The following is a 19,688-nucleotide window of genomic DNA, read 5'->3' as shown; positions in this document are numbered from 1 at the left end:
CCAGTTTGAATCAGGAAGATGCTCCCTTTTGAATTCACTAATTGACTTACAGGCTAGTTGTATAGAAATGTTTTTATTTTTCCTGCAGGTTCAAAAGGATCAAGAAAAGGAAAATTCTTAATGATTTGATATCTTAATTTGTGCCATGGTGTTCAAAATCTCCATACTAGGGATTTGATGAAGTCATTCAGTGATGGCTGAACAAAAATTTTTACTAATACTGTAACCTGTAAATGTTGCTTGAAATTACCTAATCTTTGACATATCGGGAACTTTAAGAAACCTTAGCTAGGCTCTAGAAACTTCACACAAACAGACTTTTGTGGCAATGTTCAAGTCTTTCTAGAAATTTGAGTAACTATTTACAATGATAAATCTTTCACTGAACATTAATCAACTTTGGAAACTGTTGGAACTTTAGAACTAACTGCCATAACTTTGACCAACTTAAATAAAGATTGCAAAGAGCCACCGATTTTGTTATGACAAGGCAGATGATGTGTGCCAGGCAACCAAATCCACGAGGGAAACCTGGTCGCGCTATCACAACTATTTTGCAATTTGTATTTATTACAAGATGATGTGTGCACCGAATTCAGAAGTAATGAGCCTACCAAGATCTTTAGAGGTTTTAAAAATTAAATGAAAATATTTATTAACAAAATAAAAGATGCCAAGCACATAGATAAGACCACAGTTGCTTAGTACTATAACAACTCCTAAAATTCTTAATTAACCTGACTCTCAGTTACACACCCCCTTTAAGCAGCGGTACAAAATAGATTTTAAATTTAAAAACAAAACCAGCAAGTTAACACAATATCCACTTGACACTGGAATTCCAAATGGCATTCCCCAACTTCAGTTACTTTATATGGCAGACTTATGCACAAATGGCTGGAGGCTTCTTGAAGGCTGTTTTACACACTCCTGTTAGACCTTACATGGCCCTTGCCTCTCATAGCCTTTCATTCTCCTTTTATATATGTTTCTCTCTCTTTAATATGTAAGTTCTATTGTTCCATATGTCTTTGAAACTCTATCTTTACCATAGTAGAAAAACTTCCATGTTGCCAATATTGTCAGTATCCTTTGAGAAATTTAAACACACCTCTTACCCTTACTTATCTGGCTAGTTATAAACAGACTAACATTCCTTTGAAATCCAAACAATCCCTTCACACATGCTAAGCCAGCATCCATGTTTACTCATTAGCATTTCAAACGCATTTCTACACCTAGCCTCTTTTGATGATTTCAAGCTTGCAGCCTACTTGACTCCAAATGTAATTAAATCTCTCAGACAGGATCAACTGTACTGATACCCATAAACTTACTTTACAATAAACCAGAAAAATATGAAAATTATTATACTTGTTCAATTTTGACCAAATGTTACGCAAGAGTGGCATGCCAGTGATTGTCAGAATTTTCCAACCAGGTGGTTTTCCACTTCGTTGATAAACATGAAAAACAAAAAGAGGTAAAGAGAGAAGTATCAAATTACATCTTATCCTTCAAGTCATCCCGCTTGGCCCCTGTACCTAGATAAGCACTTAGGAAGAGGAGAAGGCCAATCAGCACCTCAAACCTGTTCTACCTTTCGTGGCTAATCTGCAAATTAACTTCATGTTACCTGTCTTTTCCCCCATATCCTTCAATATCTTTCTGATAACAAAAATCTACTATCCTTAGGTTTAAAAGTAACAATTGATCTAGCATATGCTGTTTTTAGAAAAGAGTTCCAAACTTATACCATCCTTTGTGTGTAGAAGTGAGAAGCATTACCTAATTTCACTCCTGTTAAGTCTGGTTCTAATTTTTAGAACCTAGTCCAAGCCTCCCCAACAAGTGTAAATAGTTCCTCTGTACCCTTTCTGTTCCCCTTAATATCTTGTAACCTTGATCAAGTCGCCTCTTATCCCTTGCACCAGGGTTCCCTGATGTTATTTACCATTAAACTCCAGACCAAAAAAGTGTCTAATGTGTCGGAGGCCTGAGGTCAGTCCATGCTGATAGCCATTTCTTTCCTGAACCATGGCTGCTGCTGGCTCATGCAGTTTGCCATCTGCGATCCTGACCCATCATATGTATCGAGCAGTTGTTAGGAAATAAAGATAGTTTAAGTAAGTTATATATGTCGGTGTTAGGAATGAGCTTTAGCTTTAAAGTTTGGTTGATTTGTATTTCTGTGTTCGTGTGTTAAGGAAGGTCAAATTGAGTTTTAGTTTCACTTTAAAAGACACTGCTTTTCTAATAAGAGTTTTATGACTCTAAGCTAAGTAAAGCAAGCAAGAGTTCAGAAACTGGGCTGTTGCCTATCAACAAGGATTGAGAGAGGCAGGTCAGTCTCACAGATACACACACAAAAACGAGAAACAGCAGTTTTATTTGGAAGCTGTTTGAGTGCAGTTGGTTTTGAAAGTTGCTGCCAGGAGAGATTGGAGCAAAGGGGACAGATAGCATGTCCCAAGCTAAAGAGAAGTCCCAAAATCCAGGGTAGTGAATCCAGCAGACCTTCTAATCAAAGAAAGGACAGGAACTGGCAAATGGTCCTGTTAAGTGAAGTTAGTGAGGGGCAGGGAGAAAGGCTCCAAGCTTCAGATTTAAAAAGATAAAAGTTGCAGAAAGCAGATTTAAAGCGAGAACAGTTTGCAAGAGGCCAGAGGGTCCAAGGAGACCACTGAAGGTCTTTAACTCTTTGCTATGGGCATGTGAAGCAGTGTAGTACGGTTGACGGCAGAGTCAGAGAGAGAGAGAGAGCATGTGGAAGACAGCTTGAATGCATGTGGTCACCCAGGGAGGAGAAACGTCGGAAGGAGAGTTCAAAAACATGGAGTTGAGCCCTTGTGGAAGGCATCTGAGAGAAAGTGGTGCTCAGGGAGAAGGTTCAGAAGCGAATTCTTGGAGAGTGGAGATTTAAAAAAAAAAAGTTCTTTTTATTCACCCACGGGATGTGGGCTTCGCTGGCTGGGCCAGCATTTATTACCCATCCCTAGTTGCCCTTGAGAAGGTGGTGGTGAGCTGCCTTCTCAAACCGCTGCAGTCCATGTGGTGTAGGTGAACCAACAGTGCTGTTAGGAAGGGAGTTCCAGGATTTTAACCCAACTGCAGTGAACAAATGATGAAATATTTCCAAATTCGGATGGTGAATGACTTGGAGGGCGGCTTCCAAGTGGTGGCAGTCCCATCTATCTGCTGCCCTTGTCCTTCTAGATGTTCGGGGGTTTGGAAGGTGCTGTCGAAGAAGCCTTGGTGAATTCCTGCAATGCATTTTGTAGATGGCACACACTGTTCCTACTGTGCTTCTGTGCTGGAGGGAGTGAATGTTTGTGGATGTGGTGCCACTCAAGTGGGCTGCTTTGTCCTGGAAGATGTCAAGCTACTTGAGTGTTGTGGGAGCTGCACTCATCCAGGTAAGTGGGGAGTATTCCATCACACTCTTGACTTGTGCCTTGTAGATGGTGGACAGGCTTTGAGGAGTCAGGAGGTGAGTTACTCATTGCCGGATTCCAAGCCCCTGACCTGCTCTTGTAGCCACAGTGTTTATATGGCTAGCCCAGTTCAGTTTCTGGTCAATGGTAACCCCCAGGATGTTGATAGTGGGTGGGTGCAGTGATGGTAATGCTATTGAACATCAAGGGATGATGATTGGATTCTCTCTCGTTGGAGATGCTCGTTGCCTAGCACTTGTGTGGCGCAAATGTAACTTGTCAGCTCAAGCCTGGATATTGTCCAGGTTTTGCTGCATTTGGACATGAACCGCTTCAGTATCAAGAGGAGTTGCAAATGGTGCCGAACATTCTACAATCATCAGAGAACATCCCCACTTCTGACCTTATGAAGGAAGATCATTGATGAAGCAGCTGAAGATGGTTGGGCCGAGGACACTACCCTGAGGAGTTCCTGCAGTGATGTCCTGAAGCTGAGATGACTGACCTCTGACAACCACAACAATCTTCCTTTGTGCTAAGTATGACTCCAACCGACTGAAAGTTTTCCCCATGATTCCCATTGACTCCAGTTTCGCTAGGGGCTCCTTAATGCCACACTTGGTCAAATGTGGCCTTGATGTCAAGAGCAACACTTCTCACCTCGCCTCAGGAATTCAGCTCTTGTGTCCATGTTTGAACCAAGACTGTAGTGAAGTCAGGAGCTGAGTGGCCCTGGTGGAACCCAAACTGGGCGTCAATGAGCAGTCATTGCTAAGCAAGTGCCGCTTGATAGCACTGTTGATCACCCCTTCCATTACCTTACTGATGATGGAGAGTAGATTGATGGGGTGGTCATTGGCCAGGTTGGATTTGTCCTGCTTTTTGTGTGTAGGGCACACCTGGGCAATTTTCCACATAGCCGGGTAGATGCCAGTGTTGTAGCTGTACTGGAACGGCTCGGCTAGCGGCTCGGCAAGTTCTGGAGCACAAGTCTAAAGTATTGCTAGAATATTGTCAAGGCCCATAGCCTTTGCAGTATCCAGTGCATTTAGCTGTTTCTTAATATCATGTGGAGTGAATCAAATTGGCTAAAGACTGGCATTTGTGATGCTGGCGACCTCTGGAGGAGGCTGAGTTGGCTCATCTGCACAGCACTTCTGGCTGAAGTTTGTAGCAAATGCTTCAGCCTTATCTTTCACACTGATGTGCTGGGCTCTCCTCCATCATTGAGGATGGGGATATTTGTGGAGCCGCCTCCTCCAGTGAGTTGTTGAATTGCCCACTACTATTCACAACTGGATGTGGCAGGACTGGAGAGCATAGATCTGATCTGTTGGTTGTGGGATCACATGCTGCTTATGCTGTTTGGCTCACAAGTAGTCCTGTGTTATAGATTCACTAGGTTGGCGCCTCATTTTTTTGGTATGCCTGGCGCTGCTCCTGGCATGCCCTCCTGCACTCTTGATTGAACCGGGGTGATCCCTTTGCTTGATGGTACTGGTAGAGTGGGGGATATGCCAGGCCATGAGGTTACATATTGTGTTTGAGCACAGTTCTGCTGCTGATGGCTCACAGCACCTCATGGATGCCCAGTCTTGAGTTGCAAGATCTATTTGAAATCTATCCCATTTAGCACGGTGGAGGGTATCCTCAATGTGAAGGCGGGACTTCGTCTCCACAAGGACTGTGCGGTGGTCACTTCTACAGATACTGTCTCAGACAAATGCATCTGCGGCAGGCAGGTTGGTGAGGATGAGGTCAAGTATGTTTTTCCCTCTTGTTGGTTCCCTCACCACCTGCCGCAGACCCAGTCTAGCAGCTATATCATATAGGACTCGGCCGGCTCAGTCAGCAGTAGTGCTACCGAGCCACTCTTGGTGATGGACATTGAAGCCCCCCACCCAGAGTACATTCTGCAACCTTGTCACCCTCAGTGCTTCCTCGAAGTGGTGTTCAACACGGAGGAGCACTGATTCATCAGCTGAGGGAGGGTGGTATGTGGTAATCAGCAGAAGGTTTTCTTGCCCATGTTTGACCTGATGCCATGAGACTTCATGGGGTCCGGAATCGATGTTGAGGACTCTAGGGGCATCTCCCTCTCGACTGTATACCACTGTGTTGCCACCTCTACTGGTGGGACAGGACATACCCATGGGTGGTAATGGTGGTGTCTGGGACATTATCTGTAAGGTATGATTCAGTGAGGATGACTATGTCAGGCTGTTGCTTGACTGGTCTGTGAGACAGCTCTCCCAATTTTGGCACTAGCCCCCAGATGTTAATGAGGATTTTGCAGGGTCGATAAGGCTGCAGTTGCCGTTGTTTCCAGTGCTTAGGTCGATGCTAGGTGGCCCATCCAGTTTCATTAGCTTTTTTGTGACTTTGTAGCAGTTTGATATGACTGAATGGCTTACTGGACCATTTCAGAGGGCATTTAAGAGTCAGCCACATTGCAGTGGGTCTGGAGTCACATGTAGGCCAGACTAGGTAAGGATGACAGATTTCCTACCCTAAAGGACATCAGTGAACCAGATGGGTTTTTCCAACAACCGACAAAGACTTCATGGTCATCATTAGGCTTTTAATTCCAGATTTTTATCGAATTCAAATTTCACCATCTTCCATTGCAGGATTTGAACCCAGGTTCCCAGAATATTACCCTGCCTTTGTGGATTACTAGTCCAGCGACAATACCACTGCACCATTTGCACATGCACACGCGCGCGCACGCACAAAAAAAATGGAAACCCTCATGTGAAAGACGACTGAGTTCGGTGAGACCAGTTAGCTCATGGTGGGACAAGCATCTGGGGGGGAGTTGAGGAGAGATCCGTGGCATCTGTCACTTGGTATCAGAGTGTGGTGTATCTGACCACAAGCTGCCTCTTGATTTACATAGACTGTATACTTACTGTGAACATTAGAGTATAAAATAATTTTTGTAAGTTGTATTATCCAAATCTGCATATATCTAGAGTTGTGGATGAAGTATTGTAATTTTCTTGTTTAATAAATGTTTTATTCTTTCATTAAAAGTTCATTAGCTGACTCTGGTGACTCTGTTCAGTAGCCCCTCTCCACATATCTAAACAAACAAATAAAAGTTAGGATCCACCCTGGGATCAGGCTTGTGGCAACATCAGCTAGGATCATAACACAGTAGCAACATATTTAAGTACAATTTAAGTGATTTCCATTTAGCATTGCACATGTTTGATCCAGAACAAGAATCAACACCTAATGAGCTTTGGTGGATTTAATCTCTAAACATTAGTTTTCACTGGTATATAATGGCATTATGTTTTTTAATCTTGTGATTTGACTTGCCAAATTAAAGCCATGAATTTACAGGTCACTCCAGGTTAGTCGGGATGATTTTCTTAAGAGGTTTATGTATGGTAAAGCTGAAGAGTCAAATTGGAGCGCAAGTGAGTTATTTCTCAGGCCATGGTGGATTATTTTTCATCGTGCAAGAATGAGAAGGTATAACAAAAATGTAAGAAAATACAAGTGAAATGTAAATTTAAAGTTATATGGCCTGACTGGCATGACCCGCCATAATAATTAAAGATTAAATAAACATTATTAATATAATGTTTATTTATCTTAATCTGTGTAATGTGTCTCAATAAAGTCCCCCCCTTCCATCGTCATCTTGTCTTGATTGTAGAGCTTCAGCATTTCTAACCTTTTCTCATAGCTCATTCCTGTAACAGTAGCTGTCAGTCAGTCTTGTTCTCTGCACTTTGACCTATCCATGCATGTTTCTTTTGAGATGCAGTAATAGTAATTGCACATTAAGTTTTCCAACTGTGATCTGACCAGTACATTAAAAAACCTTGGCATAATCTCTGTAGATGTATAATTCACTGCTCTGACTTTCTATCTTAAAATTGTATTTGTTTTTTGTTAAATGTTTTCTGTTTTTCTGCTGCATTGGATGGGAATCATCTATGATGAGCCATTTCTAAATCTCCCTGCATTAATGCGATTATCCTTTTATTGTATATTTGTGTCACTTACAGCCCAAGTTGAAAAATAAACTGCAGCTGATGGCCTTTAAGAGATTGATTTTAATTGAATTGGTAACATACCATTGCACATCCTTGGAGCACTTAAATAGGAGCTTGTAACACACTGTCCACTTCTTGCATGTGTTGGAGATATTTGTAGTAAGCTTATCCACTGATCCGCTCAAAGCATTACCACCAATGTTGATGTGTATTTGTTATATAACTGCTCCATGCTGACAAAATACAGGTGTATTTTATACACCATCAGTGAAATCCACCAACAAAAATAATGATGAGAACCCCTTGAACTTTGTGCAGTGGAATGTTCATTTAAATTAAAGAGAAGTATTTCTTTAATAGACATTCATTCATTATTGAATGTTTCTAGAAACTGCAGGTGGCAAAGTTCTAGGTATATGTGCCACGGTGCAGCTACTTAGGAAATGGTAGTGGATTGGTTTTTGGTACTTAATGAGCTATCCAGAAATTGAGTTCAAATCCCAGCATGGCAAATTGGGAAATTTAAATTGAGTAAATCTGGTGATTTGTGGGGTGGCACCAGATTAGTAACCATAAAAGCAACTGTATCATTAAAAAAAAACTAGTTGTCCACCAGGGAAACAAACCTTCCCCTCCCTCCAGCCCTTTAACTGGTCTGGCCTATACGTTACTTAGGCCCTATATACTACATTGTTGACACATTGTCCTCCAAGTCACTAGACATGAGCATTAAATGCAATGTTGCTCATATCCTGAGATAAAATCATGAAAAAAATGATAATGTAATGAGGTTATTAGATTTTTTTTTGTTTCTCATGGTGCTAAAAATTGGGGCAAATGAACCAAGTTGGAAATCAATTTGTGTGTTATATATTCTTCTAATCCATTGCCTGAACTCAAGTTTTTTTGTTAGCTGATAACAGAACTGGATATTTCAGATTGTAAAACAGTTACAAATGATCCAACTGGTTGTCTAAAATGTGTGTCACACAAGGATCCGGGTTTATTTTCAACAATCTCCAACAAAAAAATGCCCAACAACCTTCCTTAACCTTTAACAGCATCACCGTATATTAGTTCCCTCAGCTTCCATTGAGTTGGGTGGTGAGAGAGCGTTTGCCTGCCCAGTTAATCCATCTCTTGTTAAAGACCTCAAGCAAGAAACTTGTCATTTCAAAATCCATTTTTAAATTTTCGTTCACAATTCCCAAATGGACAATGGCACAAGTTCAGCAGTAGCTTTCACAAGGAATTAGATAAATACCTGAAGGAGAAAAATTGCAGGGTTATGGAAATAAAGCAGTGAAGTAGGACTAACTGGACTACTCGTTGAAAGTGTTGGCACAGACTTGATGGCCTGAATAGTCACTTTAGGGGTGTACTGACCTATGATTCTGCATCTTTGCACCCAATACAAAGCATAATTACAATGCCTTTTTCAGTTCTCCTGCAACAATATGGATTGCATACTTGTGTTGCCATGACAACAAAGAGACAGTGCACCCTTGTCTTGAAACCACAGATGGCACCAGATTTTTTTAAAAACCATAAAAGCAACTGCATAAAAACATTTTTAAAAATCCTGGTTGTCTTTCAGGGAATCAAACCTGCCCTGCCACTGCACTTAAATAACCCTTCAGTTTTAATGCTAGAAGGGAAGGGGTGCAAAAGGAAATAACATGGTTCAAATTGAGAAATATCTAAGCCAAGGGTGTCTTCTGCAATTGTTCTTCGGCTTTAAGGTCGAGGCAATCTTTGTTAAAAGTAACAATCTTAACTGTTTGGAAAATGACAACTTTCTGTTCTCGAATCACTTCCCTTCTCCATTTCTTCTGACCTCTCCCTGACCCAAAAAGGATTAGTGTATAACTAAATTATTCACCTGGGACTGAACCAGATAAATTAGTGTCACACATTCACTCTTTTTTAAACTAATTAATTAGGTTAACTGGTGTCAGCTAGTGTGGTATGATTGTGGAGTTTTGCAGTTGTCCCCTGTTTCTGACTAGGGAGAGAAAGGAAGTGGCTGCGGTTTCCACTTGTGATAACAGTTTTGTAACCATTGTTACATAAATGTCAGTTGGTGTTGAGGGCCTGGGTCAAGGTTTAGATGTGAAGCCCCTCAAAAGCAAATGGCTTGCTGATATCAAAGAAGGAAGAATAGTCATTTTAGAGATGATCTAGCACCAGCAAAACTGCAACACTGTCTTCAGGAAGGGATTAGATATAGGAGTAAAATACATTTGTTGTGATCTGCCATATGATTGTGTCCGGTGAAATGCTGCAAAAGCCAAACCATTATCTTTGGCCATCACCACAAACTCTGTTCACTAGCTACTGATTCCATCCCCATCCTTGGCTATTGAGGCAAACAAAAGTGTTTGAAGTCTCCACGTCCTATTTCACTGTTACCTGAACTTTTGATTTCATATCTTCTCCATCATCAAGACCACCTACTTCCACCACTATAATATCTCCCATTTCTGCCACCACCTCAGCCCATTTGGTGCTGAAACCTTCATAAATTTTTTTGTAACGTTCATACTGAATTTTGGTGCTCTGTTGGTCAACCTCCCATCTTCCACTCCACAATCTGCTGTCTGTATCCTGACTTGCCCCAGGTCCTGTTCACCCATCCGGTCCTGTTCACCCATCCTGTCCTCTTGGGCTCACATTTGCCTTCATTGTCCACCAGTGCCTCAAATTTAAAATGTCCATCTTTTCGTTCCAGTCTGTCCATGATCGCGCCTTTCCCTTTCTACATAATCCCTTATAATGCTACCTCCTAAAAATCTGCACTGCTGCAACTCTGTCCTCTTGTGCACCTGTAACTTCCTTTGCCCCAGGATTAGCACCTGTACCTTCATCCCTTCTCTCCTTTGACTAAGCTATCTCAAAGTTGCCGCCTTGGGCTCTAAATTTTACCTGATTATTTCCCCTTGAAGCCCTTGTAAAACAGTTACAAATGATCCAACTGGTTGTCTAAGATGTGTGTCTCACAAAGATCAGGGATTATTTTGAAGCCCTTTGCAACATTTTACTTCAATAATGGTGCTATATAAATATAAGTTTTGACTGTTCTAAGAACCATGTTAAGTGGCATTAGTTTCAATAACTTTAGGACCTTTCAGGAATAGAGAAAGGAATTAGAGAATTGTCCTGACTCCTTCAGTTCAAGATTAGATATGGCTGTGTATGGCTGCAAAATGCAAAGTAAATGAATATCTTTCTGAATGGTGCTTTTTTATGTGAATATACCAAGGATGTGTAATTGTTGCAAGTCAAATTCAGTATACACAATTTTGGTTTACTTTGAAAGGCTCCTTAGGGAGAGCCAGAATTTTCTGGGAATCGTTGTTAGACTCAATATTGGTGTTCTCAATTAAGCTATAAGAACAGTTACCTATATCATCTCATCAGGGTACAAGTATTGTGCCAAAATTGTGTATGTCAGGGTGCAGAGAGCACCGCTTATCATCTTAGATACAAGGGAAATGTGGAGGTCATTGAGAGCCTGATCCCTATTAATAAGGCTGAGATACTGGCACGGTCTAGAAAATAACTTGAATTTTCCATTTTGATAGACAAATCGAAGGAGACCTTATATGGAGGTATATTTAGGTACTAAACTGAATTGACAAGTAAAATAAGAGCACTGTGTAAATGGTATCCAGAAGCACTGAGTGATCAGCATCTGGAATAGTTGTCTGGGTAAAATAATGAAGAAATCATCCATCATGAGATGCTGCAACAGGGAGTTGGGGTGGGAGGGGTAGCGTTGATGGAGACCTAGTCAAATGTTCTGCCTCATTCTTATAAATGATTTAAGCTACACAATGGTACATGCACTTGCAATTATTTCACAACAAGGAAATAATTCCCTTTTAGTCTTAATTGAAGGTTGTTTAATTTTGCCCATGGTGTAGCTTAATGCCCCTTTGTGTTTGCCTGATAATACATTATCCTGCCATGTTCAAAACACATCTCTCAATCATTTTTCTTCTGTAAATCCGGCTCTGCCTCCAACTCATGCACTGATTCAGTGGTGTCAATAGATAACTCCAAATAAAAACCGCATTTCTTGATTCTGCAACATATTGATACCCTTTTGAAAGAATGGTATCTGAGGCTTTCACAAAGCATGCTGATCCTATGCTTACAGAAACCAATAACTGTTAGTACCCCCAAATGCTTGAGCAATATTTCCATTTATGCACCCTTAATTAGAACAGGATCAGGAGAAAAGAACTGACTATTGGAACCATGCTGTTAGCAACTTTTCCTGAAACTGAAGCAAAAGGAAAAAAAGATCCAAATTACAACTTTCTAAACTTCAATCGTGAGTTCAAAACTACTTTTATTGAAAAGAAAAAGTATTGAGATGTTTTATTAAAATATGATCATTTGTTTTGAGCTTTATTCAGTGCTGTCAGAAGCATTTTAGTAAAGCAAGAATAGTGAATGTTTTTGTCCCATGTGCAATAGAACAGGGTAAAATTGCTGAAGCAATTATAAGTCTTGAGCTCATCTTGGTTTTGAGCAGCAGAACTCTTGGATGATGTATTGGTGCTTGTGAGTCTGTTACTCATGCTGGTAATGTTCAGAGCAATTTGAGACAATTAAAAGCAAGTAGCATTCAGACAACATGAATGTGCATTGCTTTACTTTTTCTCTAATTGACTGGAAATGTTACTTGAAGTTCTGAGACAAGACTCCTTAGCTATGAATTACAAGAGATTATAACCTGTGTCTATTGAATGAGAACAGGAACTAATCTCTTTAAAAAATACTTGACAAATAATTACAAAGACTGACTTGATTAGTAGTTTTTGATCTGATTTCAAAATTTGTTAATTCTTAAGACCTGAATCTTAAAACATAACTGTTTACATGTTAGATATCTGCAGCAGAATGGTGCTTTTTGTTAATGAACATATCCAAATTATGGTCTTGTTGAAGTGGAGATGTGGCTACATTGCCTAATCACTTATGATGTGAATTGCATGATGAATGAAAAACCAAGGCTTTTTAGCATTTTGTGCAGATAACATAATGGTTGAACATAGAAATGTAAAATCTAGAATGACTTGACCCAATTACTAGAGTAATATAAGAATTATTGCAAAATAAGAAACTTCAGCTTTTTCAAAGTTCAGCACCAAACTGTCCGTTTTTAATAATGGAACTGATGCATTGTGTTCTGTTGAATGTTAGTGTTATCAATGTTAAGCACCAATGATCCTATTGGGAAGCTGGCTTAGAGCAGTTACTGAGTACGACTGTTTGCAAGAGTTAAATTAACGTTTTCTTGGAACAGCAATTGTTGCCAAAGTTTCTAGTTAAAAGGCTGATGCTCTACTCCATTATTGATAATTTGGAAATTTCTTCAGTTTCATTTCCTCCCTCACACTGGTGGAGGTGCAAGCAAATACTCAGTTTTCTGTTCTGAGATTTTACTCTTTGGAAGAAGCTTCTAGGAAATGTGGAAGGAATGTTCGGAGTATGACAGATAAACAAAGTAGTCTGGTCTTAGGGATGTAATGTCTTCTAGCATAGAGGGTTAGTTGAGGTGATGTAGACGAACCCTTATGTCATGGTGGTTGCCAAGATCTAGGATTGGTTCAAGAAAATTTTGCCAAAGAAAACTTGACTTTATATAGTGTGATTTGTGTGTTCAGGGTATCCCAATGTGCTTCATAGCCAATAAATTATTTCTGAAGAATAGCTACTGTTATATAGACAAACATGTGGCAATGTTCCACAAATAGCAATGAGGTTAATTTGTGCTGGGTGAACATTGAATTTTGGCCAGGACACTGGGAGATCTCCCCTCCTTTTCCAAGAGTACTGTGGGACCCATTGCATCAATTTAAGCAGACAGATCCGACCTTGGTTTAATATCTCATCCGAAAGATGGCTACTTGACAGTGTTTCACTGGCGATGCATTCAACTGTTGGCTTTGATTACATATTCAGGACCAAAACTGGAACTTGAATGCGCTATCATGACAATCCATAAAGAGTGCTACCAGTGAGCCAAGTTGACATTTGGTGAAAGAATGTAATAACCTACACTCCAGAGAGGAATGATGGAGACTCATGACTGAAATTTTCAGTCACGGTGGATGCCTTAGTCATGGATTGCTTTAAGAAAGGCTTCCTTCATGGTGCAAAATATGTTATCACCTTATCCTTCTAGTGGATTGTTATTTATTAGCATGGCCAGACCTCTGGAGCTGGATATGTGGCAGAGGGGAGGAAGAAAGAGATGGGAAGAACCTAAAGAAGGTGAGAACATGATGATGTGCAACCCTCCCGCAACAATCATGTGGCTAAAACACACAGGAGACATACAAGTTGAAACAAATGATATTTGGCCTTTGTCATACCAAGCAGTCTGAGGTCCTTCTTGGTGGCCCCAGCAACCCACTCACCAACCATGAAGGGCAATGATGTAACTGGTTCAAGAAGGCAGAACCGAGGCAGAAAGGAGGCGAGAAGCCATCTTCTCAAGGACAATTAAGAATAGTCAATAGATGCTGGCTTAGCTAGCAACTCCCACATCCCATGAACAAATATTTAATAAAAAAACCAACACAACCACCAGCATGCTGGATGTTGATCTTTACCCCACTACACCCTGCTTTGGGGATTGCCAGCTGTGATTTTCCTGGAGGTTTCATCACGTGACTTGCCCCACGCTCCAGCCATTAGTCAGCCAACACATCCATTCTTGTGACACACTGCCTTCCTACGCCAATTGGAAAGCAATAAGACTCATTACCCAATTAGATGATGCTTGACTGTCAGCCAAACTTTTTTTCCAGCTTTTTTCCCCCATTTTCAATGTTTCTATATGTGGTAAAAGGGAAGTGTTCAAAGATGATGAATCAATAGTAATCTTTTTTAACGTCCTTATGATCTTTCTCCAGGGCTGCACACAGCAATGTCCTGGAGATTGATTTTTCAATTTCTGGAGACACCAGGCCAATTCTGGAGGGTTGGCAACCCTACAGTGCCTATGTCTTCAACCATAACTAATCCCAGAAATCAGATCTAAGGAAGCTTTCTCAACCAAGTTGATTCTAGCACTAACACACTGACAACAGATACCCTGCATGCATCAGTGGATTCTTGAAAACAATGTGCAATTAATATGGACAATGGGTTTTTAAAATATGTGAATGTATATTTCTGAGAATTTAATATAATTTGAAAAGGACTTGAATTACCATTGTAGCATTGAGCCAGCAATGATGACTGTAAAATGCATTCTAACATGCTTCGTCTTTGGCAAAAGATTTTTGCATTTTAAATTTGATTCTTATTAGGAACCCAATTTGTTTATGTACCTCCATATAACTGAACCATATGTTCAGCAAGGTAGATGAAGGATAATGTTCACGTCAGCAGCTGCATAACAGTGGGGTATTCCACGTGTTTTGGACAAGATACAAAAAAGTAACCCAAACCTCCTGTGAAAGTTTGTTTCCTTCATCATAGTTATGCAGTATTATAGCCACTCAAATGCTCTTTTGCATGTTGATTCTCTTGTCAAAACAGAAACTACCTAACCTGTTACACATCTATAATCTGTTATCCATAAATGTACGTTTTGTATTAAATATTTAATATACTAAGTTTGGAATTTGAATTCTGAAATTGGACTTGCAGTAAGAAGCTTTGGTTTCCAAATTAAAAAGCCTTTGTAAAAATGATGTCCTGCAGAGACCAGTTGTAATTTTCTGTGCACATTACTGGAGCTCTTTTTATACATGACTTCTCGGAAGTACACAGTAAATAGGTGATTGTAGGACAGGAAGAGGAAGAACTTGGACAAATGGAAGGTATCATTGAAGATGGGGTTTTTAGGAGGTTATTGAAGGCAGGGAGAGGAGTTGCAATGCGGAGTGATTTCGGGTGAGTTGCAATGCAAAGTGAATTGAAACTAAAGGATCAAGGAGCTTAGGGAGCAGGGAATGAGCAGAAATACTGAGTTGGAGGAGTGAAAGATGTAGGTGAGGATGCATGGTAGGCTTTGCTGGGAAGGCCATGAATGAAGACAAATCCAAATGCTGACAGAGCCTCAAAGAAAACAAACCCTGCCCAGAGTGAAAAAACTACCTGGGAAGAGATGCTTTACCGTCCTTCTACTTACAACTACATTTTTTTTTCAGTATGCAATTAATTATGTAATGCTGAATTATAGCAATGCTTCCTTCAGAGCATATTACGCATTTCATTGAAACCCACCATGAAGAGACTGCTTTATAGTTCTCTTGGTTTTAGTTATACGGAAATCATTATTGTCCTCCACTCATTGTAAAGAGTGGCACCTTCCATTAAACAGCACTTTCCTCAGTTTTATGCTGCAGTATCAGCCTAGGTTAGGAGGTCAAATTCTCTGATCCAGAGGTACGAAGGTCACACTTGCAACTTGCCGTTTTTGGTTACGGACCTTCTCTAGTATCTATGTTCTTGTGAGTGAGAAATGTAAAAAATGTTTTGCTGGCATATACAAATAGATTGAGAACTAAGACAGAAATACACCATGGCATTTTGACGCCACAGGTCATATGCCTTAGCACCTCATGAGCCCGGTTTGTCATGTGCCCTTGAGCCGAAATTGCCTTTTGTTCAGTGATATCAGTAACATTTCAGTAAATTGTTGTAGTTAGTGTAATTTTTGTATGTCTATGTGAACTTTGAGAAGCACCTGTAGTATTATGCATTCTTTTTACCCAATTTTTGTGTTGTCTGCAGAGAATACTTTGAGCTGCATGTCACTGGGGTGATGTCCCAGTGATGGTGGCAATTTGATGCGATCAAAATGCATTGCGGTGGTAGCCTCTAAGCACTTGGTTTAACACTGCATGTAGTGTAAATCCAGTCCAATGTTTAACATAGTTTACTAAGTTCTTGTGGTTCCTTTTTGAAATTCCTGGAAATGTTTTTACAATACATCTTAAATTTAGATGTTAAATCAGTAGGTATTCTCTCTCCCCTTCATGCTTTCTAAAGATTGAAAGTTTTAAATGTTATGTATTAAGGCATCTGCAGAGCTGTTTCCTGGACAGATAGTTTTATCCAGGCAGGAGCCAAACCAGTTCAAAATTGCAACCATTAGTTTGTACTGTAAATGCACCACAAGGCATAAACCTGGGAACATCATTATATTTGTTAAAATGACATTGCGATTTGTGGGGACTCCAGTATTAAATAATAATTACAGGTGATATTTGATCTTTAACCCTTCTGCCTCTGTGATAAATGATTATCTGTGTGGGAACGAAAACCTGTGATATCTCAGCTGCCAATAGTTGCACATTCCATCTATTGGAACTGATTATTGGGTTGACGTATAAACTGGCAGCAATTGAGGGACTGCTGTTTTTGTGTTCCTATCAAAGTCCAAGTTCGCCCCCCCCCCCCCCCCCCCGGGAATGTTAATTTTGCAACCTTCCCCATGGGGAAGACTCATCCCTTGTTTTTGGGTGATCCACTAATGGACAGATGTATTCATCGGCACAGCACCCCTGCAAGCAATTGTTGCATAATACTGACACATACTTTCACTCGTTCTGAAATAAATTATGGGAGGCAGTGAAGAAGATGGTCATGATAGAAAGGTAGTCAGTTACCTAATATAATTTGGATTGCAGTTCTGAAAAATGAGTGTAAAACGTTACTGTTGAGTGAGAAGGGAATAAAGATGGAGCTTTGGAATATTATAATTGCATAATTGGTATATGTCTTTTAATAGTGACAGTATCTTCAAAACTTATTTCAAATGCTGCTCCAGTGAGAGTAGCCCAGATTCTTAACAGTTAGAATGTGGAACTCTACCATATGGAGCAATTGAAGGGACAAACTGGCATGATATATTTAAGGGAAGCTAAATAAACATATGGAAGAAAGGAATAGAAGGATATGCTGATGGATTTAGATGAAGTAGAGTGGGAGGAGGCTCATGGAGCACACATTCCAGCATGGACCAGTTGGGCTGAATTAAATATTAATTAGTCCTATAAATTCTATGTCTTTGTCAATATTGTGCAGAGTACAATGTCTTAAATAATTATTCCTAGGATGTGTCGATTTAAAGCTAAAGTTTTGAGTTTGCATCAGTTTGAAGTTTCATTTTTACTGTTATTTCTGTTTTGGTTAATAGTTGGATAGAATTTAAACCAAAATATTTATCTTAATGATTTCTTGAAAACGGGTTATACCTTTTTAAAAGTAACTTTTTTTGAAAGGAGGGTATTAGTGTCATCCTCTTACGTTTTGGTACATTTTTAACCATTCTCTGTGCATGGAGTAACAATATATATTTGTTTAAATCTCTGTTGTAGTTTTTAGAGTCAATTCGGAGCACCTCAGTGTGAGAGGAAGTTAACCATTCTTTAAAGTACACTAAAACAAATTGGTTATTTATTCAAAATTAAGCAATATGCTTCTGTTTGTGAAGAAATTCAAGTTGAGACAGTCCTTGTCTGCATAAGTGGTAACAGAATTTACAACGTTCATTTTTGGCCATGTTCTCCACATTCCTGATGTAATTAGCACGTTGCTGTAAGTTCTAAGTGAAAAATCATAAAAAGATGATCAATATTTTGCAATGTGTATATTCCACCTGAGTCTTTCTTTACTGGAAAAGTTAGCTAGAATGAAGTTGGTCGACAGAAGGCTGTTGAGCATCAGCATCAAAGGGATTGGAGAATGCTTTAAACTGCTCTTTCTGTAGCACATTGATTCTGTTTGTAAATAATGAGTTTCACATAAAAAAAAAGAGGAAAAGTTCACTTGCACAGAAATATTCTTCTATCCCTAGAAAGTTTCAGAAGATTAATTTGCCTCATTTTTACTGCTTTCTTATTAGACACTTCAACCTGAGAATGAAGCAAGACACCTCTATATTCACAGATGATTTTAAAGTGGAAGTATCAGGCGAAGAGCTGAATTATGACACCTCCCATATCTACACTGGGGAAATCTATGGTAAGATTAATTGTGAACTGGTGTAAATGTGTACATGTTATGTACTGCCAAGAATATTTGTAGACACTGCTTCTGTGTCTAGTATGCAACTTATTGCTGGATTATTTAAACTTTACTCATCATCTAGAAAGTGAAATTAAAGATTTGTCAAAAAGCAAATTAACGAGTAATTTAAAGCAAGCATATTTATGATGCTGTTTAATATGATATCTGACCTTGCCGCAAACTCTGTTCCTCCTCAAAGCTTTAAACAACCGATATTGCAACCATGTGTGCATTTCAAAAAAAAAATTATAATCCATTTTCTATGTAAAAAAAAAAAGTGAAGTTTTGTGGTGAAATATATTTACCTTGTGTAACTGGGTAGGTCAATATTATGCAGACCAGATGATTTTAGTTCTGCTCCAGATTTTACTTTCTCACAAGATAAATCTGAATGCCAAGACACAACTTCTGTGTGAAAATGATGCTGCACTCTTTGCCCAGACAGAAGACCAGCTCCAGAGGTTTGTGGGTCATCTGTCCCATGCTTGTCATGTTCTCCCCTCTCAATCAGTGTCAAGAAAATGGCAGTTATGGGGCAGCATGTGTCTCTGCCTGTGATCAGACTCAATGACGCACCACTGGAACTGTCAGCAAATTCTACCTAGAATCAATGGTGACAGATGACCTGTCTCTTGATGAAGAGCTCACCACATGCTTTTGGAAAGGCAGCTGCCAATTTTGGCCTACTAACGAAATGGGCACATGGAAAAATAACAAAGTAACTGGTAGAACCCAAGGTGCTTATTTATAGGGCCTGAATCCTCAGCACATTGCTGTTTGGCAGCAAAGCCTGGACAACTTGCATCTACCAAGAACAAAGGTAAATAACTTATCTCTGGTGCCCAGGACACATCAACTGGAAAGACAAAATCAGCAATGAAGCTGTCCTTTCCATGCAAACATGCCAAACGTATTAGTGCAAATCAAACAAAGAAGGCTTCACTGGCCTGGGCATGTGCACAGGATGGAATATTGTTGCATCTCCAAGAATATGTTACACAAGGATGTAGCCCATGCCTAGAGACCAGCCAAAGCTCTGATTTCAAGGATGCTGTCAAAAGAGACATGAAAACTCTTAACATCAGTCATGATAAATGAGAAACTCTAGCTGACGATCAAAACAAATGACAACACCATCTGTGGGTAGGAGGTTGCCACCACTTTGAAACCTGGTTTCAGAAGATCCAAAGCAGACTCC

The 19,688-nt window shown here is 39.8% G+C and overlaps 1 protein-coding gene across 2 annotated transcripts in view; it reads left to right on the top strand.

Moving 5' to 3' along the window:
* Positions 1-19,688, top strand: part of adam10a (ADAM metallopeptidase domain 10a) — a 207,026-nt gene that overhangs the window by 49,633 nt on the left and 137,705 nt on the right. For both annotated transcript variants that reach the window (XM_041174819.1, XM_041174820.1), the window contains exon 3: positions 18,327-18,445. In XM_041174819.1, the coding sequence (XP_041030753.1) occupies positions 18,327-18,445 (119 nt within the window). The remainder of the gene's footprint in view (positions 1-18,326; positions 18,446-19,688) is intronic.

This window comes from Carcharodon carcharias, chromosome 26 (assembly GCF_017639515.1).
Source record: "Carcharodon carcharias isolate sCarCar2 chromosome 26, sCarCar2.pri, whole genome shotgun sequence".
Taxonomy (NCBI): domain Eukaryota; kingdom Metazoa; phylum Chordata; class Chondrichthyes; order Lamniformes; family Lamnidae; genus Carcharodon; species Carcharodon carcharias.
The sequence above is the reverse complement of the archived record's forward strand: the minus strand, read 5'-3'. Positions and strand labels throughout refer to the sequence as shown.